This window comes from Nomia melanderi, chromosome 7 (assembly GCF_051020985.1).
Source record: "Nomia melanderi isolate GNS246 chromosome 7, iyNomMela1, whole genome shotgun sequence".
Taxonomy (NCBI): domain Eukaryota; kingdom Metazoa; phylum Arthropoda; class Insecta; order Hymenoptera; family Halictidae; genus Nomia; species Nomia melanderi.
The window spans coordinates 17,544,160-17,571,185 of NC_135005.1; the positions used below are offsets into that span (position 1 = coordinate 17,544,160).

General features: G+C 52.5%; 2 protein-coding genes across 5 annotated transcripts in view; one reads left to right on the plus strand and one right to left on the minus strand.

The window, feature by feature from the left end:
- The window catches only part of LOC143174175 (uncharacterized), a 273,986-nt gene that overhangs the window by 49,900 nt on the left and 197,060 nt on the right, over nucleotides 1-27,026 (plus strand). The window lies entirely within an intron of this gene.
- The window catches only part of LOC116424986 (uncharacterized), a 92,864-nt gene that overhangs the window by 24,944 nt on the left and 40,894 nt on the right, over nucleotides 1-27,026 (minus strand). For all 3 annotated transcript variants that reach the window (XM_076369590.1, XM_031972106.2, XM_076369591.1), the window contains exons 2-3: nucleotides 20,778-21,170; nucleotides 7,052-7,185 (exon numbers count right to left, since the gene is read on the minus strand). In XM_076369590.1, coding sequence (XP_076225705.1) covers nucleotides 7,052-7,185; nucleotides 20,778-21,170 — 527 coding nt within the window. The remainder of the gene's footprint in view (nucleotides 1-7,051; nucleotides 7,186-20,777; nucleotides 21,171-27,026) is intronic.

A 27,026-nucleotide genomic window follows, 5' to 3' on the forward strand; every position in this document is an offset into this window, starting at 1 on the left:
TTCAGCTTGCGTACGGATGATGAATTTCCTTCGAAAAGACGCGGAATTCGTTTCTACAGCTAATAATCCGTTCGCGAAACGCGGCGCAACGCTGCCTCGCGGTGTTATCAGCGATGCATAGTATGCAGCGGAGACGCGTGTACGCGCGGAGCAATGCGATGCAGATGCGGACGCGACCGGTAACGACGAAAGCTCGCGCCCCGTGTACCCCGAGGCTTAGATCTTCGGCGAACCACGATCCCGAGGTTCGTAAAACTCCGCGACACGGTCTTATCGCCGAGTCCGTCGCGATCGCGCCGGGACCACGCTCGCGAGGAATCCCGGCTGCGTGGGTTCCACGGACTGCACTCATCGATCGGCGAAATCGGGACCGTTCCCACCTGGTCACGGACTCCGGCTCTCTCGATCCTCCGATCGGAATTTAACGGGGACTTGTAAATCTCCGGTACGGTTACTCGACGATCGTCCACGACCGGCCACGAAAAACGCCCCGTGGAACGAGAATAGGCGCTGTCGTGGGAAAAATCGACGGTTATAGGGAACGTTGGGAATTGAGTGCCGGGAGTTCACGATAAATGCTCGTAACTTCGGCCCGAAGATTCGGGATGCCGGTGTTTGAGAGTCGAGTATCGCTGGTTCTTAAACGTTTATAGTCTCCTCGTTGCGTCCCGATACCGAGCGGAGTTCGAGGATTTTAAGTTCTCGTCGTTCGATTTCGTCTGAGTTAGGAAGACCTATCGCCGATCACTCGCTGTAGAAGGAAGGGACTTTATATCCGTGGCAAACCTACGGTTACCCTCTTCGATCGATCCGATATATACATTCGAAATATTTTCTCTTCTCTCGATTATATTCGATAGGACAGCGATTAGAAATCAGGAAAATTCGAAGCACTCTGAAAACCTCTTCGCTCCGCGCCAAGAGGAAACGAGCTCCGGTGGCGGACAGTCTCACGGGTCGGAATTTTTCCCTGGTTCCCGGGCGAAGCGCCGCAGCTGCGCGAATCGGCCGACAAATATTCGCTCTCCGGCGATCGTGGACCGTTCGCGGTGCATTTGAGCGTCGTTGGCCGCCGGTAACGGAGACGAAAATGTACGCAAATTTAGAAACGGTGGAACGGCGAGGCGGAGAGAAGAACGGGCGATAGAGGGAGAGGGAGGAGCATAGGAGAAGAGGGTGGGAAAATAGTGGAGAAAAGAGAGAGAATCGTCGAATATCTCCGGTAGAGGTAATAACGAGAGCGAGCGAGCGTGCGGCGGGGGCGGAGGCCAGAGACGAGCGCGTAATACTAGACACCGGGGCCACTCGAGCGACTCATTAGGGGCTTTGCATATGGTGGCGTCAACCTCGAAAGGTTAACCAATATTGGCAGAACGCGCGTAATTACGTCCTCCGGCCTCGTATAGCCGTGTATATAGCTCCAATAGTTACGCCCGGTCCCGGATGTGCAAACGTTTCCTACCTACCAACGTACCAACCGAGCGACCAAGCCAACCAGCCGACGTACCTTGCTCGCACCACGCAACCTACCGCCGCGGCGTGGCTCGTCTGCTGCGCTGCTGCATCCAACTGACCCGCCCCCTCCGTGTAACTGCATTCGACTCCCTGCATTCGAACGACAACTCGCCACCTCTTATCTAATCCGAGCCGTCTCCTCTTCTTTCCGCCGATTGTCGCGCCTCGTTCCCCGTCGCGGCCGACGATCACGGCCCTTCACGCCCCTCTCCGAGCAATTACCGTCCACGAGGAACGATGCTACTTGATTTTGCGATGCAAACGCGCGCGCGGCTTCTCTTCCGCCATTATCTCCGACGATTTAGGCAACGGTCGAACGCTCGAGTACGTTCCGATGCGAATAAAATGGAACAAGTAGTCCCCGACCTCGTTACTGTTTGCGAGAGACGCTGCTCGGTGCTCCATTGTATCCAGTAATTTCGAAACAGTTTTAACGAATTCCTTTTTAAGGGAGGCTAGAGAACAGTTATCCCCTAACGTCGAGGGCTAGTGGTTTATGGCGGTGCTAGTCGAAGCCCGGGATATACTGTTTTCGTTCTAATTAGGCTCTCCGAAAGCTTACCTGGGCCAGCGACGTATTGTTTTTCCCCGGAGATCGGGGCAGGCGATAGAAATCGAGCGGCGTTCCACCGATTTCCCCGTCGAGATTCCTATCTCGCCGGACAGTGTTTGTCGCGTCGCTGTACCTTCCGGTATTACCTGCGAGCTTCCGCGTTGCTAGAGGCTTTCAGGAATTTTTCAAAACAGACTTATCCGCTCTTAGCGCGGGATTAGCTCGTCGACTTATACAGGGTGGTCTTCCAAACAAGTATAATCCCGAGGAATGCGATCGAAATCGTGCCCGAGAATAGCGAAAGGTTGTTTTCCGAACGTGTCGTACAACGATCTTTCGCCTCTTTAAAGTGTAATTAGCTTCCTCGGAGTCCGCAACAAAATTCAACGAGCGTTCTATGCGCGCGTGTTTGCTATACGGTGGACCTCTCCGTTTGTTCCAAGATGTAAGAGCACACCACCTTTCAACGAGCTCTTACAAATCGCGTGTCGTCGCTATCGACGGGAATTAAATCGACTCGCCTTTGAACTTTTGGCACAGAACCTAACAACCGCTCTGTCCACGCTTGTCACGAGCACCGCCAAGAAAACCGACTCTGGGCGAGCTGACCTTTACCGAGTAATCGAATTACCGATAACTGTCCGCGACCACCGAGCAAAAGAAGTCGGCCTCTCCGCGACGTGATAGAAATTTATGTCTCAATTGTTTTCACCGCGATTCGCGTCCGACCCGCGCGCATACCCCGGCCACAGAATAAAACTGTATCGTACGCGGAGTGAAAGCTTCGAAAGCTAATTGAACGCTGCTCGCTTCGTCCCGATATCTCGTGATCCCGAAGGAGACGCGCGAATTACCGGATTACCAAGACGGGCGGAGTAACGATTTTCATTCGCTCTAAGTCGCCGGATAGACACGTGTTCCGGCGGTCGGCGCTCCGATAAAAATGTCGATAGCGGGAACGGTCCATTAGCCATCGATCTCCGGTTTTTTTGCCCGTTCCGCGGGCATTGTTCGGTTAGAGGGGGGTCACGAGATTTTTCTTGCCGGTGCAGGCGCGCCGTGGATGGCAGGAGAAAAATCGAGGCGGCAACCGGTCGACCGACGACCCGCTGGAAAAAGACCGCGTCGCGGCGAGTTTCACGTACCCATAGCAGACGTCTGTATCTTACGCTCGGGTAAAAAGCGGTACCTCCGCATTTGGGTCAGAATTGAGTTAGCTCGGGCACGGCGTTCGACGGTGTCCCGCGTTTCATCGCCTAACACTGCCGAGGAAAACGCACGGCGACCGGCGCAGCTCCGGTTCCCGTGGTCCGCGAGCCCTGTCCGAGGGAGAAGTGGTAATTGACTCTGAGACAATTAACGTACGCCCGTATAAATATTCATCGGAGCGCGGACCGACCGCCGAGATTCCGATCCTCTTCCACCGCGGTGTTCCTCCAAGGAGGTCGACGGTTTTCCGACGAAGGATCCTTTATTCAACGCGTCACTTTTCTGCCCGCGGCTGAAAAAACGGGGAATCGAGAAGGGACGGGAGCGAAGGGGGACGCTGGATCTTCGTGAAAAATGGCGCGAGCGAATGGGGAAGCTTCGGGGAAGGAGATCTTCGCCGTGTCCGCATCTGCGACGTTTCAGCCCGTTTCGGTGAAGCTTCGGCAAGCGTTTGAATCGATTCGAGCTTGAAACGGGGGGAGAAGTTATCGAGGCTTCGTATGACAGAAAATCGAATGTCGCCTACACTTACGTGTTTGCGTAAAATTTCGAACGGCCCGATTCCAGGAGAAAAAAGAGAAACGATCGATGAACGCAACGCCCGCGTCGAGAGCCGAGCCATCCAAGGCGCACGCACGATTTCCCAGAGCAGAAGGAACAAAACCAGGTCGTCCCACACCGGCGGAAGGTATATCGACGAGCAATTAAGAGCTGGCTTCGAAAAGAACGGGCCGCGGGTTCGAGGAGAGGCAGCGTCACGGAAGAAAGGAGACAGACTGGATTCCCAAAGGAGGCGGTCAGCGGCCGCGGCTAACGACGCATTTCTCATTTCCCGTAATCAGAACGTACCCGTCGGCCTCGGTTTTATAACCGGCCGCCCCCGGGTTTTCGTCCGGAACTCGCGGCGGAACAATGGGCGTCCCGTCGACGACGAAAGTGACGTCGCGCGGCCGGTCCGCGACGGGCAGAGAGAGCGGAGAGCTCCGGATACGAGACAAACGCGGAGGGATGAAGAGGCCGAGAGGGCTGTCGTATTATTAAGCAAGTAAATTAATAGAGGCTCCGGGAATGGAGCGAAGGGTGAGCGCCAGAGAGAGGGTGGATTCCGCGATAAACAATGCCCGCAGAGTCCGGAGTTTTGTACGCGGCGGGCGCACACGCGTTCCACGGGGGAGGAGGATCCGTCCGCGAGAGGGTGGCGGCGGCGGCGGCGGCGGCGGCGGCGGCGTAGTCGGAGCAGGGTGAACGGCGGAGAATCAAAGTCCGTGCGTGAGCTGGACGCGTAGGTACGCGTGAACGCCGGAGCGTGTTTGTGTGGACACGAGGGTTGCTAAGCAAAGTAAGTAAAGCACCTGTGGGAGCTGGCTCGCTTTCGAGGGTGGAAGGAGGTCGCCAGAGGTAGCGAGCGAGACGGGGAGAGGGAGGGCTGGAGAGACCGAGTAGACAGACCGAGGGACATCGCAGGCCGGACAGAGACGGAGGAAGGAAGGAGGGAGAAAGAGCGGAAAGAGCCAGCGAGACAGAGCTATGGAGGGGGGCAGAGGGAGAGGAGAGTATAGAGCAGAGGCCTGGCGAACAGGCGAGCCAACCCCGGGAGGAAGCCAATCAATAAACTCACTCACTCGCTCTCCTACGGAGAGAGACCTACTGCTCTCCCTACGCTCGCGATGCGACTATATATACAGGCAACCTGGAAGCCTCCATTACGTACGCCCACTCCGGCTGCCTACAGCCATTTTGTAACCGTTCGCCGTGCACGGTTTCTCTCGAATCTCGCTCGGTGCCCTCTCTCATCCCCCTCGAGACCCCGAGGAATCGAGAGACCGTTTCTCGTTCGCCGATGACGAGAGACGGAGAGCAAGCCCGGCGAGGAGGGAACGAGAGGAGAGACAGAGCGGCTCGGCGAGATCAAAGGAGAATCCGAGAGGCAGCGTGCGCTTCCTCCGGCCTCGATATTGAATTCCCCGTCCGCCGTTTAGCGATTTTTATCCTATCGGGGAGAGCTGCTCCCTTCTTTATCCAATCGTCGATCCCGAGATTGGAAACGGTCTATGAGCATCGCGTGTGAAACGCGATATGAAAATACGGGGCCGCGGATTCCGGCGCGGCGGTTGAAACAAAAACGGACAGCAGGAACGGGAAAAGGGTTCCGGAGAAGAGAGGAGGCAGGGGATTCGGGATTTACGAGGGACGAAGAAAAATCGAGGCGGGCCAAGTGTTTCCAATTACGTCTAGCGACGAAAATCTGTGTCGATGTCTCATTTTGTCAACGGCACGCGACACGTGGTCCTCGAAAATAGCCCCGTTTCCCACGAAAGCGGCCCGCGGTTTCGGCCACCGCCGCTCCCAGCCCGGCGCCGGGTTCCCAATTAGGCATTATGCGGGTTACCGGGTCGAGCCCCGGTTTTTCCGTTTCGTTATTTCGTCCGTGCCGCGAAACGATCCCTCCACTCCACCCCGCGACTAGACCGTCGCGTCCCGTCGCTCGTAAATTCGTATAAATTCCCTCGATAGTCGTGACCGTGCAGCGACCGGCTCTCTTTTTTCGTATCTACGGCGCTGCTTTTTTTCTTTTTAATTTTCATTCCGCCCCGATAAATGATCGTTCCCCCGTTCTGGCAGATTTTGATATATCGGCCGGTGTATCGCGGCGAACGAGCGAGCGCTACCGAAATAAATTCCCGTCGTAAATTCGCCCGTCAGCTTTTTTGTCCGCGCTGCCATTATTAATCAAAACAGCGGGCCAGCAACGAAAATACGCGGAACGCTGCCAACGGGAATCACTTGGCTCCCCGATACAATGTTTACGGGGTCGGCGTGTGTCGTCCTAAGTGACGACCTCTTCAACGGCGTCGATACGCCCCCGCGCCGCCCTCCCGCGCCGCCGACGCCCCCGGCCCGCGGCAAGATGAAGTACAAGGGTCCTCGTGTTGACAGCACCCTCGTAACTCTTATCCACGGGCAGGAAGAACGAGCATCCGGTTTGCTCGTCACCCTTCTTACGGATTAATTGTCGCCTACCTTGGCTGAGCGTCGCGCGTTGCGCAGTTTTAAAGGCTGACGGGGACGAATGGGATTAAGCGGGCGGAGGTGTTGTTGTCTGTGGAGGTGACGACGATATCGCTGACTTTTACACGCGTTGCTTCACTTGTAACTATCTCGACCCGTTTCGCCTGTAGTTCGGCTCGTTTGACGTTGACTGACCGTTCTAACTGCGACAGTCCCCTTCGCGTACGTGCAACGAGAGATTCTTCGGGATTTGCGGATTCGATCGTGATATTTAGGTTGCTAGACTCGCGATTATTAAACGACAATTGCTCCGACGCGAGGAAGTGATCATTCAATGTCCCCTCGAAACTAGATTTTCCAGGCTTCGTACAACCCCAACGCCCCGACGGACGGTCTAAATGCGAGAACGACTCGTATAAGAATATTTCTCTTTTACAGGTCGTTCGGAACGCGACCGTCAGCCAGAACCGGCGATCGTCTTTCCCACGTAGGCTTCAACAGGCTAAAATTGGCTGGCCCTGCGGTTACGAAGATATTACGGATTCGCGATAACGATAACCATTTCTGACGGGATATGTGTAGCGAGTGCGAGATCGTGACTCCTGTTTTAATGGCGGCACTGAACAGCACCGTCGACGGGGTAAGGGATGCGTCTGTGCGCGTGTGTGTGTGCACGTGTACGTCTGTCGGGGATAGAGAGTAGAGAGCGGATGGTGGTTTAATCTAATGGAGCCGAGAGACCATGAAACCTGGTGATAAACTTACCCGTAGGCGGCCAGGGTTGGATCGTAGGGGTAGTAACCCGTGGCAGCAGGTTGAAGGGCGGCCGTGCCCCATGCAGCACCCATATCCGCCGTCATGCCCATCCCCGTCGTGTCCTTCAATCCGTACGGATTTCCCTGCAACGCGATCGAGCGATTGATTATTATGGGCGAGGGTGCAAATATAACCTTCCACCCTCTAATTCGAAAACTTACTTATCGTTACGTTTCACCGCATCCGCGAGGGGGATCGTGGAATTAATCGCGTTTTCATGGCGAATGTATCAATTACAATTCGGAGTATAGATTTAATCGCACGACTGATTCGTTTGGATGCGAATATAAGTATCCTCGGAGGTTTTATATTTATCCTTTCGTATTCCATCAGCGAAAATAGAAAACAGTTCAATCTCGGAGGACGAATACAGCCGCCTATTGGTTCTGCGGGTATTTATAAGCAGCGCAGTGACGGTTCTAAAATATAAAACGGAGATGATCCGAAAGAGCGTCGAAGACGCGGCACAATGTGTCTCCCGAGACGTATTCGTGCTCGCCATCGTTGCGATCGCTGACGAAAATATTCGGTATTCTACCGTTCTATTTAATCCTGTCGGATCGTCTGTCGGTGGCACGGATTTCGCTAGAACAAGCTTTAAAACGACCACTCGACCGTCCGCGATCGTCACCGGGAATGTCAGTCGTTGATTTAACATCGTCTAATCGTCTGCTAACACGATTTTACAATTGTACAGACCTTTCACGAGTGTGTTCGACGCAAGACACAGGAATGCCCGCCATTTGTTGAGATTCTACGCGCGACCGTAGTCAACACCTTTGCTCGTCCACTGGCAAGAGAAAAATCGTTAACTGGGTCGTTGCCAGTAAACAATGTTGCTCGAGAGTAGAGCCGCCGATCAGTCGCGTGTAGAGGGTGCCGCGAGATTAACAATTTTACAAGTATCCGGGTAACATTTCGCGCGACCGACAGTAAAATTGCAAATGCATGTACGTACACACGGTTCGCGTGTAATCAATTTGAAATCACTTTCGCTCCGAAGTTAATGCAATCTGTAACGACCTGTACAATTTGTAAGACGCACACACAGTCCCACGCAGATTCGCGTTGGTACAGCAGTTCCTCGAACCCGAACGCGTCCCTCAATCCCAGCGTCCCACTCGCGGCCGTGACGCAATTTATGCAAATACCCCGTCGAATTAAAATCGAGCGATCCGTCATCTGAAACGGCGATCTCTCGCGAACTAAACGCAACGGGGTCAGGAATGCGCGGATCAATCAAACCATCGGCGAATGACCGACGATTCCGTTAATCGAGCTACACCCACGAGCTCGTGTTCCACGAAAAAAAGACGACCGGCCGTCGTGCCAAACAGCCGTATCTTTTAACCACGATCTTCGTCGTTCCCTTCCTCTTGCATCGCGGCTCGCTTATTCTCCGGGAAATACGGAGAGTCTCTTACGAAACTCGAGTTAGCGATGAAACTTGCGTTAAATAATTTCAAATAATACCGTATAGTCTGATTCGAATAAGCTTCGGTCGGACACAGAATATTCATGAAAGCTAACGCGAAGCCGGGAAATGTAGTTCCAAAGTTCTCAACCAAAAATTAAGTGTGCTTAAAGCTCGCCGAAACTTTCTGGACATCTGTTAGCAGCGTGTCATCCGAGAGCAAAGCGAAAGACTCAAGTAGATATTCAGAGAAAGAGGAGTCCTTCCATTAAGAGCAACTAATTGAAAGATGCCACTTAGCGCTGTGTAATGAATTTCAAACAAAACACATAGAAACAATTAGACTTCTCGACTGAGTGGAAACTCGGTACCCCAACGAACATGTACGGTAAGCGAACTGTTCGTCTGTATTAACAGAAACGCGTACGTAACAGTAGAATCTTAATCCGTATCCTGTTGATTTCTATGCATCCGAGAAAACTTAAGGATTCAACGTTCCACAGAATGCACAAGTGTAGCTATTCGCAGCACCCGCTAAAAGAAGAGTATCAGAATCCTTCCCCAATTACATTCCCGAAATGTTCATTTCCATAATGATCCACAGCCCAACGCAGTTAAAATCATACAGAACTCGAGTCCATTCCAGACACGAACTTCCCAATCTTCCATCTTCACAAAGCCTCCGCCAAACTCGCAGTCTGCAAGGACACTCGCGAGTGCGCGAGGGTAAAAGGAGCATCGGCAGAAGTCGCTTGTTAACGAGGGAACGCAGCCAGCGCAGTCTCGACCGGATATGCACACCAAGGCGTCGAGGCAGTCGATGTTTCGAGGTGTCGCTACAAAGCGCATCATAAAGGCGGGCGGCGCGGCGGGTCGCGGGGGCGAGGGGACCGGTTCGAAGTGAAAAGAGAGAAGAAAGGCCAGCGAGGAGTTTTGGGGCGGAGGAAAAGCCGCGCTGCGCGGCGCGGTGCGGCGCGGTGCGGCGCGGTGCGGCGAAGTGGCAGCGTGCTCACGGTGGCTAATGGTAGCACAATGGGATATTATTAGAGCGAAGGCTTAGAGGCGTTTGGCGCCAGGAAGTTTCGCATTACAGAGATCGACGTCGACTACGGTCCTCTCCACAGGTAACCCCTCTCGACCCTTAATTCCCTTCTGGTCCCAACCCCTCGCTTCGGTTTCCGAATAAACCCCCTCTCGCTGGCCCCCCGAACGTTTTTTCTGTTACCTTCTTTTGCCTGTCGTCGAAAAAGGAGAGACGGAGAGAGGGAGGGAGGGAGGGAGGGAGAGAGTCCGAGGACCGGAGTTTCGCTCCTCTTTTTCCAACTTGATTTCTCCTCGGCGAGCGCCCTTTCCCCGGGAGCGACTTTAATGGCGAGCCACGGGTGGTCCAGCGTCGACGCCTCGGACTATTGTTACGACTGCAGAACGCGGCTCGGTCAGCAGCCGATTATACGAGCCGGGGTGCATTAAGGTAGCAATAAGCGTGCTCCTCGAGTTTTCTGAACACGTCCGGCAGTCCACGACCCGGGGCTCCGCCTCGATATACCAGTTCCATTCAAACGTTGACGAATTTTGGAGCGTACGCTGATGAGACACCGCGCGACGATCTTGGAGGTTCCGACGCGTGGACTTCGCAACGATGGCGCTGCGAGGGGATCGCGACGAGAGAGATTACCGGGGACAGTGTCTTTACAATTCAAGCGAGTTCTTTATTGTGCGCAATTATTTAGCACCGCGGCATTTCATTCGTGAAATTACTGGATGATTCATGTAAATAACAGTGTCCACGGATGCGATCTAAATTGCCTGCTAGTTAATATTTTACTTCTGGAAGGATTATCGGAGCTGGATCGACACTGCCGTGGATACAGTTCCCAAATAGAGCATTTGAAAAACGGAATTACGATCAGAAAAACGTCGGACTTGAGACATATCTATGGATCAGGACACGTGTGGAACTGCTTTTTTCGTGTATCGCGTTCCGACGCCGCAGTTCCGCGAACACCGAGGAGGGAAAACGTTTGTTGCAATCAAACCGGTCGGAATTAGAGATTCGAATTTCCGTATATTATCGCGGCGTTATCAGTCCGCGTCGCGCTTTTGCCGTGACGCACGGCGTCATACGTTTCCATCGAGGAAGATGCCGCGACTGATTATCGGCGAGCACGTGCACGCGCTCGTTGTATCGGGACGGATCGGGCTGCTTTGTGGCCGGCACGCACGCCGTCGGATACGTGACGACACGCGAAATTATTAAACGATGGGGTGGACTCGTATCAATTCGATTAACGGTAGATTCGAATAAACGCACGGTTTCTCTCCCCGGTTCGGTTTTTTCCGTTTCATTCGGCGGAACGATTCTCGACTCCCGGTGATGTCGCGATCGTTATTTCGCGTGGATGCTCGTGGAGGGGTGCGAAACGCTCGGCTAACGGGAGGGGGATGATGCCAGCGACCGTACTCGTGAAACTTGCGCGAATATTTCGAGTTTCCTTCAACTTGCCAACGTGAAATACGATATCACCATGTTCTATATTAATTCCGCATCGAATAGTCGATTCTATCGTTTCTTCGTTCGCTTTCATTCCATTTGGCTGCTAATCAGTTTTCCAGCGTACCATTTTCCAAATAGAGAAACTAGATAAGAAATCTCTAAACACATAAGCGTACATTGTATTCGCTGAGCAATAGAATATAAGTACTCCTCGAATTAATTCATTGAATATATAGATGGAACGTGTACTGGACTCCTTCGTTCAGACACTCCCGAAGAAAGTTCCCGAAACATCTCAGCAAAATAATTCTAAACAACCGTGCAAGTTCCCTCGGAGCCGGATTTCCTCGTATATACTCGATTAGTATGCGCAGCCGCGGCCGAAAGTTCGGCAAACAAACACTTCGGAACTCTCGGCGGAAAGTCGTTCCGCGGCGCTCGATCCACGGCCAGCGACAAAAGACAACCGTGCCGGCGAAGTTGACCGAGTATAAAGCGGGTATCGTCACGCGAGATCTCCGAGGCGAAAGTTCGAAGCTTCGGCCGGCAGTTGTCCCGTAATAATTGAATTAGCGCGCGCCGAGAGAGGGGCAAGTATCGACGCAGCGATGATGAAGCCGTAGAGAGGTCTCGCGCGGGACAGCTTTCGAGTGCGCGAACTCCGTTCGACGGAAAATCATAGTTTTTCGAGAGATGAGGCGAAGTCTGGCGAAGCAGTTATTCTTCCCTCTGATTTTCGTTCCCTCCTCCCCGCCGCCCTCGGGACGGGTGAGTGTTTATTTGTTCTCTATGGTTGGCTTTTCGTTGAACAAGGACCACCACCGTGGTTGCCTTAAAGAGCCTCTGCCTTTTTATTAGTCCCTTTATCGCTCTCTCTCTCTCTCTCTCCGCTATCTCGCGCCACCCACTTCATTCAATGCTAATCCGATTCTTATTATATTATAATGCTCGTCGAAACGACGGCGCGCCGCTCGAATCGTCGGAAGCACGTGCTTCTTATTTAACGATCCGCAGCGGGGCACAAAGGATCGCGGGGAAACCGGCGAGAATTCACCAGCGGAGAGGAAGCTGGAGGGTGAGAGGTTGAAGCAGAGTTCTTTTCTGCGGATGTTCGTTGTCTTAATATTTTTGAATAGATTTTACAGCGATATCGCTCGATCGTTCGATTCCTTTGTTATCGTTTTAGAAGGTACCGAAAGGGGAAAGGGTTTCTGTAATTTTGATAATGGCTAAACCGTGATCAGGGTTGGAGACAGCTCGTTCCAAATTGAACACCTGCGGCAATAGACATTGAAATACCTAGACGTTATCTACTGTGACAACATTTTATTTCACTTCGTAGCCAATACATATATCTCGGCGGCGATAAGATTACGTTATATTCGATAGATGTTACTAATAACTTCACCCTCGCCGATAAGATTAGTTCGCGCGGACAGCGACGCGGGCGACAACTATTTTCGCGCGATAGCGCGCAGCTTTATGACCGATCGCGCGTGTAGCGGGAACTCGGCCGGCGGATTTTCACGAGAATCGTGAGTATCGCCAGTTCCAGCGGCACGTCAGCCGTGCGGGATATTAAATGAAAAGCGCGATACCCCGTACTCGTAAAAATGCATAAAACATATGCGGTCAATGCAGCATCTGCGAGCAACCACCCGACTCTCGCCGTATTTTCTGCCATGCTTGTGACTTCATTCTCTTTCACCCCGAGGTGACCCTTACCGGCTTCATGTCCCAATAAAATAATGCTTAATAAAGTAACATGAATAAGTCACGTGATTCTGCCAGAGATGGAAGTGGCAATAATGTGCAGCGACTCGCGGGGGTTGAAGTGCACAGTGTCGGACGGTTTTCGACCTTTTCGGCGCGGTTTTAAACGCGTGACGCGAACCACGTGTCGGCGTTCGTAGCGTCGAAAATTAGGGGATGAAGGGTTCGTTAACAGCGTGGCAATTTTTGCAACACCGTTTTGACAAGCGGATCAAACGACGAGTCATTAGGGGATCTCTATCGAAGACCGACACGCTGGGCTAGTTCCTAGGACGGCGCTCGTCAAAATTCTCAAAATTCCCGGTGACCGGACGCTTATGACATTCCAGGGTCCCCGGCTGCGCGGTGACCGCGGCCGTTGGCGGATCGTCGCGTGCACGAAATTGCACGACGCGACGGCCGCTGAAATTCCTCGAAGGGCTGACTGGCCGGCTGCAATTTATTGCGATAAAGGTGCAAAGCTATGACGTTCGACGTACCGTCTCACGACAAATGGCATTCCTCGAGTGTCGATCGGTCAGCTACGGTCAACTAATAACCTCGACTGCGGGGAGCTACCACGGAATTTTTGTGGCCGAGCGCGGAACACCGAGCAGCACGTTTCAGAGTGATCAGTTGCATGGTTACGAACAGATTAATGTCCTTGCGTAATATACTATCATTGAGGACGATCGAATCGATTAGATCAATGAGAAAATCTCTGCTCTGTCTAGAGAATACGAATTCCGTACAATTAACGACCGGTTCGTTGTTGATCCTAACTGAAAAACTAGAAACCCGTCTTCGCATTAAATAACGCGTTCGTGTCACAAACCGTCGAACAAAGTGTTCGAAAGCCTCGATTTCGAATTCACCGTTAAAACCAGCCATCACTTTTATCATTCCAAGATAAAGCGCGAGCGTCGAACAAACAAATCACAGTGCAAACTACCTATATTTCTCGGAAGCTACATCCTCGACGCGGCAACTCTCTCGGAAAAGGGCATGTTGCGCGTCCAGGCGGATCCATCTCCTTTCCCTCCGAGGGCAGGAAGTTTTCAAATCTTCCGTATAAGTCAAGAGCCCGGTAGAACTCGGGGAATAAGGAGCGAATGGCGTCGCGCCCCGGACGTTAGCCGGCATCATCCCCGAACGAGCTTTCACCCCCTACTCCCGCGTAGCCGGCTTTAATACGTCAGGTTCACCGTTGCGTTTATGCGCAGGATGCTAGTCGCCGTGCGCAACGAGCATTACCGGGGCTCAGCCAGACGGCAGAACGATCCTCGGGGAAAATAAAGATCGGCGTGCGCGACGCGGCCCGTATTTACCAGCGTCGCGTTTACATACATTAAGTCCGGGGGACGCAGCGCGCCGCGCCGCGACGCGACGCAGCGCGGCGGAGCCGAGACGAGCCGTGTAGGCACATTGTATCGCATGCGAGTCGCGCGTAACTGCCAATTATAAGAGCGTAAACGGTCCGCGATTAAGCGTGCTACGTGTGTTACGCTTATCAATGGCCCGTAAAGTAACGCATTTCGCGATATCGCGGATCGGAATGCTCGCGCCCGCCCCGACCCGGCTCGACTCGACTCGACTCGACTCGACTCCACACGACTCGACGCCTTTCCGTGGCCCCAGCCGTGCGAACCCCACTGGATCGCGCGCGGACTGCCCGCTTCTTACTGTACCTAACGCGATGACAGACGAGTCGACACTCGTCGGAATTCAATGGAGTTTTCAAAATAGGGACCGAGAGGTCAAGATCTAGCACGGAGATTACTGTCACCGAGATGTTGTACAGTCGAAAGGAGTTTCTTAACAGTATCTACCGAGCACTTAGACCGAGCTTTGTAAGTTTCTCTGTAGAATATATGAGGGTGGATTTATTAAGGCTCGAATTGCTTTATATTTCAGCTTGGGTATTACTTACTTAGTTTCTTTAGTGATTTATCGTAGCGGTATTCGTATCTTTTCAGTGATCGCGAAAGAAGGAATCAAGGAATAGGTAATTTTGACGCATCTGGTAGATCTAGCGTTGAACAGACTGAAACTGAGCGGTCAGAATTTGTCAAAGTTATAGCCCGTTGCACTTTCTGGCATGTAATAGATCCAACGGGACTCGGTTCGCTTCGTTTGACCGATAATTCTCCTCCGAAGTTTGTATAACCGTCGCGTTCCCAACGATCCGAATGCAGTGCAATTTTTCAGAGGGCTTCGGTGCCGTTTCTAATCGGCCACCGCTCGGCGAGGGCAACGGTTTATGAATGGCATTATCACGGACCGTTGACATAATAGGCGTACCGCGTGTCACAAAATACTCCAACGGCAATTAAACACTGGCGCTGAAAACGCACGCAGCCCGCGGAACGAACTGTGAAACGGCAGAAATTAAGCCGGGCATTAAATCTGCATTCCTTCCGTCCGCGTTCACGGCCCGCCTCTCTCGCACTGCCCGTCGCGATAAATTGCCAATCTAAATTAATTTGTTGGATTGATACGGCGCGTTGCGGGCGCCGGTACAAGCGTAACGTGAAATCGCGTCGGATACTAACTGAATTTCTCACACCGCCGCTTACTAATGCGCTGTAATATTTTTCAGAATTTATTTCTTTCCCGTACATTAAGAACTAATAACTATCTCGGAAATATAGGAACTCGAATCGTTCGTTGAACATTCCCAGTGAAATTCCAAGTTAATGGCCGATCAAACAATGCTTCGAAAATCGCTGGTTGTTTAGGTCTTCCCGCGAGCGCTTTCCGATGTCTGCGCTCATTCAGATAGCAACCGCTTCAGTTCCATTCAACGTCTGACGCGTTGTGCCACGAATTAGCTAGTTGCCTGTTCCGCTATCGATCGCCTCTATTTTCCTGCGGCTGTTATTCGAGCGTACATCTTTCTCGTTTAATGCTGCATCGGCTACACGGCGCGCGGCGCAGCGACTATTCACGGGTTCCGCAACATTTTACGGCTACGAGGTCGGTCGTGTACGCGAGGATTTAATCAATGAACTCGAGTACGCGAGGCGATCGGAAAATGATTAATCTTCCCCCGTTGAAAGGGGAACGCGGGACGCGTCTCGCGAGGAAAAATTACTTCCAATTATCCGAGAAACCGAGTCGATGACGACGGGAACGGTTTACCGGTTCGAGAGACAATAAGAGCAGATAAGAAGCAATGGTATCGGTCGTTATCGATACTCGTGGAACTGATTGCGGCGGTGAGATCAAACGAGCGACCGAGAACTCGCGTCGTGGAGGAGCGAACGCGTCGCGGGGAAAAATCGGCAGATACACGAGTATTATCGAGAGATCGAGGTTGGGACAGCGACGATAAACTTTCTACCCGCGAAATCGACGTGAAGTAATACGCGTGTCGTTCGGGAAACGCGCGGAGAAATTTTAATGTCGCGCGAACGGTGACTCACGCGTCGCCGGCAGCGCTAAACGATTCGTTGTTATCGAGGATATCGCCGGTTCCGTTCATTTGTCGGCCGACCGTATAATTTTGGCCAATCGAGAGTGCCGCGGCGTTATCGCGGGACACCCGTTGATTGGCCCGATTCGACCGATCGGCCGATGGACGATGGAAATTCGCCGTTGAACCGGGCAAACACGGTGCCTGATATCTGCCGGGCCGTCCGATACTTCGTTGAACTCTGCTCACCTCACGCTATTACCTTGTCCTATTTATGAGCAGCCGTTGTCCCGTTAATTAAATCACGCCGCGGAAGAGTGTCGAGATAAGGAACCAGAAGTTTTGGTACAGAGATAACGGCGGGCTTCGAGCGTGGTTCGTGAGCCCGTCGAAATTCTGCGCGCTCGTCCGATATTTATGACCGTCGGCAGAAAAATTCATGGTTTCCACTTTTGCTTCGCGAACGGGCGGAGTAAAAGAAGAAATTACGCGATCGGTTGGGTGGACTGTATCCTATTGATCCGGTAATTTATAGAGACCGCGAAGGAAAATCGGGGAGGAGCTAATTAAATAATTCCTCGGTTAACGAGTCGATGTAATAACTTTATCAACCGATCCCCGAGGGTACCGTCGAATTCTAATTTATTCCCTGATCCGGGAGGTCCGCGGTCTCCCGTTCGATCGGAATTAATTCCGAGCTAACCGTCTCTTTTCAGTTTTATTCGAAACCCGGTGATTCTCCGCTCGAAACCTTTCACGTCTGCTCCGATTCGATCGGCTCCGTCTCGAGGCGTTTCGGTGGGGTCGGAGATAGATGAATCGACATCGCCCAAAACCGACCAATTAGTATAATTATACCGATAAATTCAGATTTAATTGGCTCCGCTTCCTGCCCGACTCGGGAAGCCGCGGAACGAACTCTCGTATGGATATAGATATATGATGATAATGATCATCCGCCATGATTACCTCAAAGTCGACGCGTCTCGCGGAAAACTGAGAAAGAGGCGACTCCGCTCCGCGCGTTCCATCGGCGGAAGGAAAGGCGCGGAGAAAGGAATTAACCCGTTCAATAAAAAAATCAAATTACTACTTCGTTCGACTAATCTATAACCATCCGTAAACTTTCCAAAGTTGCCAACGATGTGCCGTGCAGCGGTGGTACTCGGTAAGGCGGACGCCCGAGAGGAGCGCGAAGACAAACGATATACATTTCATCCGCGAAAACTCTGGCAGCTTGGCCAATTCTGCGTGTTGGAAACTGAAAAAAATTCCGCGCAACGCGTAGTCTCGTTTGTCAGCTCTCGGTTTCGAACTGACCTTTCACTTCGGCGGGGATTAGCGCTGTTATCGTTCGCGATAGACGCGCGATCGGGAAAGAAAAGCTAGACGGGGGAATAAATGCGAAACTTAATTATCGGCCCTCATTCTGTTTGCTCGCGAGACGCGCGTAGCCGCCTCGAGCGGCTCGCAACAACATCTGGCGGGCCGTGTGTTTTCCCGGCGACCTTTTTATCGTCAGTACCTCCCGGTGGCCAAGTTATCCACGCTCGAGCGCAGATATAAATTGGCCGAAACGGCGCGATAGCATCGCGCGCGCGCACGTCTACTCCTATACGTCTACGTCAGCCGGACATTATCAGCGGTATCGGCGATGTAACCGTGATTAAGCAACATTTCGCTCGGCCGCGATTCCCCGGGACGCGGACGGAGCCGGCTCGAAGAAAGTGCGCGGCCGGCGAGAGAACTTTTCCTCGACTTCATTGCGCCGCGCCGCGCCGTTCCGCTCAAATCGAATCGATAAACACGAAGGAGAGTTACCGTTAATCGCGTTCTGTTCCCCGGCCTGGAAATCTTGCCGATACGGCCGGCCCGGATCGACGGAGGCTACGCCCGGTGAAAAATCTTGTCGCGACATGTGTCCGATTCGGATTAATTACGGAGATATGTAAATCTGGGAACGCTGGAACATGTTAGGACCGCATGAATGCAGATTGAATTTTTACCGGGGATTCATGTAAATAAAGTACGGCGCATGTGTCGGGTAAATTAATCGCGGCCGCGATCGGGGAGATTGGGAGGGGGCGCGAAATACAGTGAAAAACGCTTCGGCCGGCCGCACGCTGGAAAACCCGTGAGCGAGACTTTCGGTAGGAAAAGTACGCTGTTCGCGGGAGTCGATTTGATGAAAGGTAACTTCAGGTTTCCCCTCGATCGGATTGTAATTGGACCTGTCCAGCAGAAGTCAATGTTCCTACTGGTACAAGAGTCACCGGCTAATTCTGCACGCGTCACTTTCACGCAACGGGTCACATTCCAGGTTCTCGTTCAATTAACGGTCAAGCTACGTTGAGCAAGAACAGTGTGTGTCTGCATAATAGATCGCGTAGACCCTTAGAGCTACCAGCTGACGCAGGGCTTTGAACTGCAGAGTCTTTCGAGGAATACCGATTCCCCGGAGTAGAAACTCGAAAGAGGGTTGAAAAATTAGGGAACACTTCTCTGCCGTGTCAACAGATTAGATTCCAGGTGATCTTTTTAACCAACGAACGCGCCGATGAACAAGTGTCTCGAAAAACTCTGGCGTCCCCATATACTCGAGCAGCGAGGATCGCCAGTGAGCACGCGATACCGTTCGATAGGCTATCAATGCCGAGGGCAACTTAATTACCCGCGTCGACACTTTCGTCGGGGCAGCACGCGAGCGATCCTCGCGAGTAAACGGGTCGAGGCGCTCGGCTGAGCAGGAATGGAGTAGGAGGAGGAGCCAGCCGATCCAGGACTTTATTATTAGCCGGTTTCTTTCGTCGGGTTGGAGAACGACTGTTCCTCCCGGTGTCTTCGCGGGAGAAACGCGCGTTTCACACGATTCGCGGGATCCTCCCCGTCTCGCCCTTTCCTCGGATATCGGATCGTCCCATAAATATCGCGATTTCCACGCGCTTCTATTTTCAAGCATCGGGATAAACAAAGTTGCTTTCGGCCGAGGATGCATCCTTCTCCGCTATCTACCTATAGATAATCGGTGCATTATAATTCCACTGGAAACGGTGTTCCGTTCGTTTCGATTGTTCGAAGCGAAAGATGCCTGCAAGGAGCGCATTATTTATGGGACGACCCGATATAACCGCGAATCCATCAGGCGCGGTCCTCGTTAGAGGCGGCTAGACGGCGCGTGTTCCGCGAACCGAAAGTTAAACGAGATTATCGCTCGGCCCGCGACAGCCGGTCGTGAATAATACCGCGGGCCGAGGCGCGACGCGCGAAGAGACGCCCCGAGACACACCATCGCCGGGATTCCAAGCTAATTCGCGGCAAGAGCGCGCGCTAATCCGTCTTGAGTTAAGGCCGCGGCCGCGCGTGCGGCTAATAATCGGCCGGTACGCCTAGCGCGACGGGCCAATCAATCTGGAGCCGCGCCGGCCGCGCATATTTTACGCGTGAAACGTTACAAAGCGTATTGCAAAAGCAACGATGCCCGGGCCCGCGCGCGCGACCCTCGCCCCCACCGCCCCCGCCGAGCTAATAAACCGTTTAATGATTCCGTTTATAAATACGGCCGCGGCTCGTAACTCTTGCGATTAGTCGTGACACGTGTAATTTGCCTGATTTATTACGCCGAACCGTCCGTCGGGCGACGCGTCGAATTTTCCGCGGGGGTGGCCTCCGCGAATTCCCGGCGGTTCCGTGCCAAGACACGACGCTCGGGAGGACAGGGTCCGATCGCACGCGCGCGGAACGTTGCTGCCGGTGCAGGCGTCCCGGAAAAATTGCTCGTGACGGGGGCAATTAACACTTTTACCCACCGGATGCCGGCTAATAAACCACGCCGCGTTACAGGGGAACCCGGCAATCTTCTTGAAATATTAACGTCGGCGGAAGTAACTGGTTTACGTTGCCGAGGACGACTCGTCGATACGCGAGTGTAATTGCTATCGCCATTGAAAGACTGCCCGAGGAGTCTCGCCTATTAATCTTCGATTTCTAAAAGGCCATTACATCGCGACCGGGAGGAAAAGCGTTGCAACTGATATTTCTGAAAGGAGATTGAATGGTCGCGGTAATTATTCGAACAGGCGTGTATCGGTATTTAACTCTGGTACGCTGCCGAGATAAATAGCCGCGCAGGCAAAGGTTAAACGCAAAAAACCGTTCAGCGGAAAAAGCGGTAAAATGCACGAGACCAACTGTTTTTATCCTCGTGCGTCGCGAATAATCATTATAAATCATACGAGGCGGAGTGCGTTTTCACTGGCAACGGTCGCGCGGAAATTTATTGCACGCGGAAACGCGTCATCCGAGTATCTGCCGTCGATCCGCGATCCTCGGCAGATACCCCTAAACATCGTCCCCAAATACAGTTAAACGATTCTTGCCGCCAACTTGTTCTCCTATTCGCAAAACCAACGATACGTTCTGTACGCGGGCACACGCACGCGCGCACACACGGTCGGCTAGTAAAACAGTTTTCCACGCCTCGCCATTAGCGGGCAGTCGCCGATGAATTATTCATTCGTCGTTTAGTAGAAGTAATCGTTAATTACCGGTCGATGATCAACCGTAATTGAATTGAATCGAAAAAGCCGAGTCGGAAACTTACCAAAGGTGGATAGAACGCTGAGCTGTCCATGCTGATGCTAGGGTAGGGCCCCTGGTCGGTGGTGGATGGCGTCGGCGTGGGGTAAGAGGAGTAGGAGGTCGCCGTGGGCGCTAGCCTGGGGTAGGCGCCCAGCGCGAGCCTCGCCGCGCTGTCGTACTGACAGCTGCAGACCGTTTGCCCGGTGACCGGGTCCGTCATCATGGGCCTGCCGTTCTCGCAGCAACCGGGCCCTGTCGTCCCGCCCACGGGGGTGCTCGCCCCTCCGGAGGCGGCCGCGGCAGCGGCGCCTGTCGTCGTCGACGACGACGGCGACAGCGCGCCCGGACTGAGCGCACCCCCCGACGACATCGCCGGCGACGTCGTCGTCGTTGGCTGTCCGCCGCTCACCAGCAGCTGGAATTACAAATGGTTCTCTCGTTAGGTTTATCTGGAAACTGAACGCCAACCGTCCTGTTGTGATTTTTCAAAATAATCGTATCAATTAGGGATCGAGCGGTTAATGGTCGGGTAAACGGAAGGGGGAATTTGGGTTTATCGCGACTCGTTATTGAGTTCGGGGCTTGGACTTTGTAATGGGAATGCAAATTCTGTAGGTTTTAACGGAGTAAATAATATTCTTTTTAGTCGTTGAAGGTTTTCCTCGGTTCGGTCGGCTCTTTCTAGGTCAGGGAGCTGATTTTATTGCTTCTGAGTATGTTGCGTGGATAATTTCCGAAGAAAAGACATTAAATTCGTCGATTTTTGTTCTCTCGACTTACACGCGTTGGCTTCTGAGCGACTGGTACGTACAGATGTATGTGTATATTGGAGGTTGGTATTTTGTAATGACAAACTTGTTACGGAAATTGGAAAATTATAACAGGTTTGGTTTTTTATTACTTTCGTATCGTGTTCGGTTGAAAGTGAATTATAATTGTTGTCGATACGAGAGAGTAGCAAAGCGTTCTCTTATTGTCACATTAAATCGTGCTCGTAGAAGTGGCGGGTTACCAGTTTGCCGAGAAACTGCGTAATAGTATACGTAAGAGAACACTCGACGGAGATAACGTCGAACGAGATCTTGTCGACGAAACTGTAAGTGATAGTAAGATGAACTTGGCAACAAGGCAGATAATGAATTTAATTTAACAGATATTGAGAGGCACGCGTTGGGCAAATCGAAAATAAATGCCTTTCGAGTATGGTCTGAAGAAGCAGCTTAACTTAAGCCTACATAACATCGATGCCCATTCATCTGGAGTATCATAATCGGTTATAAATTCCATTGTACGGTCGCTCCCTTATGCGCGAGAGCCGTGTACGCTTAACGCGGCGAAATAACACACGACGTCGGGAAAAATCGTGGCGCGCGTTAATCACGCTCATACCGAAACTGGTTCATCCGTTCCTCCCGTTCGTGAATTTCCCCTGTCGCTTAATGCCGGTCGTATTATTGTTCATTATTCCAGCAAATGAAATACACGAAACGGCGCGCGGAGAAAACAGCGCGGCCGGTAAATCGTTCGCGAAAATAAATAACAAGCGGTTCGACCTCTTGAAAAATAATTCCAGCGTAAAGGGTTAATGGTGATAATGACGGTAATTTTGAAAGCAGGTGATAGGCCGCTTATCGGGCCGGATCCGATTATAAATGCGTGCTCGATAACTCGATAGCAATTTCGTGTTACTTTAATGGACGATAATCGGTGAAGGAGTAGCGGTATCTCTCGTTATTAAACAACAGATGACACTCGACAATTAATTCCTTAATAAGGATCGAACCGCGCCGAGTTTCGCAGTCATCGGGGGAAACGTATAATCTGTTCGAAAAAGTTTGCTCAATGAAACAGGAATTAAAGTTCCTTCTCTCTCTGGTTCCGGCATTTTTTCCCCTGTTTCAGTTGCTCCGGTTCCTGCCGCAGGTGAAATCGTGCGCGAGATCGCGGCGGACAGTGTCGCGATCGCGGCGCTTCGATAGCGATAATTGTCACATAATTTCGCGTAATGACGCGGCCTGCATTATCGTGAATACCGTTCTCAGAGACTCGGCCGAATAAATTAAACGGAAATTTATCGGCAGCGCGGAGGAAGTCAAATTGCTGGCAGCGTTCATATATCAGCGGAGCCGTGTTTGCACTTTCGCGAACCGCGGCTACAGCGCACACACGTTCCGCTCTCGGAAATTGAACCTCGTTATATGCTAATGCGGACATCGGACGCACGCGCGTCGTCGTCGTCGTCGTCGTCGTCGTCGACGTTCGTGGCCGCCGCCGCGGCCTCTCCCTCGGAACCCGCCTAAAAACGTTTCCCCCGTGGAAATGACCCCTGCCCCGCCGCCTCCCCATTTGTCACTGCTATCGGCGCGAAACTCGAACACGCGAAACAACCGGCCGACTTGGAACGATAGCAAATACCTTGTCGTGTACATGTATTCCCGCGTAATTGGTACAAGTCGAACCGGCCGGGGGAAAAAAACCGCCGCTCCTAACAATGGATTATTATGTTACTAGCGCCGTTGCGGTAAAATGTAAATAAACGCTGACAAACGAGCGCCGGCTCGCGGTTCTTTTCGGCCGTGCGTTCGTTACGTAAAGTGGAAAGGAAACGGCGACAGTGTTCTATGATTGGAACCGATCTTGGGTATTATTAGAATTGAACTTTCCTTGAATCGCCGGAACAAATAAATAATCAACCGTTATTCCGCTTGTTCGTTATTGAAATTATTCGATAATCGTGCGGGAGAACTGTATTTATTATCTTGCTGTTCGCTAGTTGGTAACGATCCGATGAAATTTCTTCGTTGCCTCGTGCAACGTCCGCTCGACACACGGTGGATCGCTGTGATAAGACTTTTTCTGGCCGGCGAAGTACATTTCTTCGAATTCGAACTTTCCAAGATGCACCGCCGACGTGTTTGGAAAGTGTAACTGCGATCTTTTCGATAATAAAAGTTCGCCCGACTTCTGCGTAAATTGTAATGCACGTGGGTAAAATGTGTACACGCGATCGAGGACTCCGCGGTTGAAGGAGAAGATACGGCGAAGATATTTTCGGTTCGACGTGGTTGGCCGGCGACCGTCAGCTCGAAACGCGCACGCTGGAAAGTATCGATAATTAGTGCCGCAAACGAACATCGTGTCTATGTAATTGAACACGCTCGTAATTTGCATCATACGCGGAGTCGAAGAAATCGAGATCGGTTATCGCGCAAGGAGAACGAGACACAGTAGCGCTGGCCGCGGTGACCGCTTAATTAAACTTAATAATCGCTACAATATACAACCGCTAAACAACCGGCAAACAAAAGAAAAAGCACGGTGCCCGTCTCGTGCTGGTTAGAAAACCGTCGTACCTGTTGCGCGTCGATAAAAATGTAACTCGGATAAACGAACGCCGAATGCTAATCTACGCGGGATCGATAATAAACAGGGCAGCGCGCCTTAATTGTGGATCGCGAAATAGCATACGTAATAATTGCCCGTAAATCAATCCGTTATAGAGCCGTGTCTCCTCGCGAAATTCCGTCGCGGCGCGGATCGTCTTAAAAGCGGCTGATCTTAAATATTCAGAAACTTCCGTTTCATTTGAATAATTATGCAGTTCCGAAGCTTTGTATTTATGACAGTTCCCAGTGTCGTGCTCGTAAATAGCCTTTTTTCGTGCTCCTGGGAAATATGGAGGCCTTTTATTAACATGAATACAGATGGCCTCGTGTTTTAGGCGAGGGTAGTTTAGGGGGTGTACAAGATAACAAGAGTTACGCCGGAGATTCAGAAGAGGAAAAAAAGACGAGGAGATCGGCCGAGTCGCTTGCAAGTTGATTTCGTTTTTGTCACAGGCGAGAGGCCACTCTACGGAGTGCTCTTAGGCTCTCGTCCCTGTCGAGAGGCTCCATCTTTCACGCGTGGCACCCGCAAGAAACCCGGAAGAGCCATCGCGCATCGATGTTAACGAAGCCTCGCGCTACACAGACGCAACAGTCGAGAACAATGATCTCGAAACAACTCGAAACTCCGATCTAAATAGAATTCCACGATGCGGTTTAGGTTCCTGCACCGGGAGCAAAGCATCAAATTGAAACTGAAATCGCAATCTCGGCCTCCCTCGAACTCGAACTCTGAAAACCTCGCGGTCGTCCTCCCCGTCGAGCGAATTTTCCCTGCCCGGTTTTTCAAGCTCCATCTGCACACCCGCAGCCGGCTGAACGCAACAACCCCGAGTCGCGATTAATCGCTTCATGGGCTCGGCACAAGGAGTCCTCATCGTCTGTTTCGCCAAAGCGGGAGAGACTCGCTTTGAGAGGGAGTGGTTGCGTACATATATCGCGCAGGCTTCGCCGCGGTAAATTAGCTCGCGGTAAATGAGGATGAAATGAATCCTCGTAATTAATACGGCAGGAGAGTTATTTCGAGAGAACGAGCCTCGGAGCGAGAAACCGGGAGGAAAACGCCGGGGGGGAGGAAAGGGAGAACGTCGGTGTATCGTCGCGTTGATGAAGCGTCTTCCCGTGTATTCCGGTCCCTTCGAGCAGGGAAGATCGCGACGGAAGCGTCGGGAAACGGCTCTCGGAACGCGACAGCGCCTTTCTATTCGTAGATCGGTGTCGAAACCGGTGGGACGCCCACGGGAAACGTGATAAATGGGATCAAGGAAAACATTATTTCTCGCGCACGATTTTCCCGCGGCGCTTTGTTTTCGCTTCGTCCGGGTCGCGCGGGAAGAGGCTCGATCGACAAAGGCGGGGGAGGAAAAGAAAGAAAGAAAGAAGGAAAGAAGGAAAGAGGAACCGGGACGAAGATACGGGGAGTCGTCGCCACTGTTTTATCGTTTTCGTTTCGTTTCGTTTCGTTTCGTTTCGTTTCGTTTCGTTTCGTTCCGTTTCGTTTTTCTTTTTTATTATATCGCGACCGTATCTCTAGCAGCGCGGACGTGTTTACGAAAAACGGGATTCCACGTCGCGTTAAATAGTCGTAAGATATTTCGACGCCCGTGCCGGACGGCTACAAATTTCACCCCGATAATTTATCGCCGGCGATACCTAAATAGCGTCCCGCCGTGAAATTGGACGACGTGTCGCCGATCATCCGAGATGATCCGCCCTCGTGCACGGATCGGCCGCCATTCCTATGCGACCGGCTTTAATTTATTTCGATCAACGGCGGCGTAAGTTTCGCGCGGGGACGGGACACCGGCTACCGCCGGTTGATCACCGATAGGAATACACCTAGAGAGAAAGACCGGAGAAATGAGGGGGAGGAGCGAGAGGGGGGGGGGGGGCAGCCGCAGAGACATTATCCGGGCCGCTATATTGTCTCCAAGGATGTCGTCGAGATCTTTAATTAAACCGACACACGGGTCCGCCATAATCGTTTACTAGCCCGCGACGTTCCTCTATTTTCCACGGCCGAAACCGGGCCCCGTGTCCTTTTTTCTCTCGGCCTCCGCGTTTCGGTGTAGCCGGCGCGCTCGTTCGCGCTCCGAGAAGCTGATGCAAAAATAGACGAGAAAAAAGGAAACCCAGCAACCGGGACCCGGTCTCGGAAGGGAACGAGGTAAACCGAACTTTCGTGAACAAAGAGCCGGGAGGTGCAGGAGGTGGCGGCGGCGGTGATGGTGGTGGCAATGGTGGTGATGCTGGCAACGGTGGTGGTGGTGGAACACCTCGAGGCCGTGACACACGCACGTCTGGCCTCCGTGTCCCCGTGCACGCGCGAAATCCAACGTGTATGCGTGTCCCTCTCTCGACTCTCGCCTTTCTTCCTCCCCGGACCGCTCTCTCCGTTTCTCTCTTCTTTCTCCTCGTCGCCTCTCTTTCTGTCTTCCTCCTCCTCTCCGCCTCCCTCTCTCTCTTTCTCTCCTTTCCTCTGTCTCTCGCCGAACGGAACACGTTCCGGCTCCTCCAGCCGCGTCTGGAGCCATTCACGCCCTGCTGGGTTTCCCATCGGAACCTTTTAAAAGCCCACTTTCACCCCCGCGGCAGCAACCACCGCCGCGAAAACCCTTGCGGATCCCGGCCCGCGGGAAGAGTCCTCCTGGCTACGACCCTCCATCCTCCGTCGACCCCCTATATTCCTCGCGTCCCTCCCTTCCCCACGGTTGTCGTTGGAGCTCGCAACCCGACGACGATTCGATGACGCTCGCGCGTTCGCAAATCAACCCCCTCGAAGGGTCGCGACGACTCCCAGCGGGCTCGCGCCAGCGAGGCTTCCTACGACCGATACTCGCGCGCGCCAACTGGTCGCCGAGGTTTTCGCAGAGAACGGAAGAGAT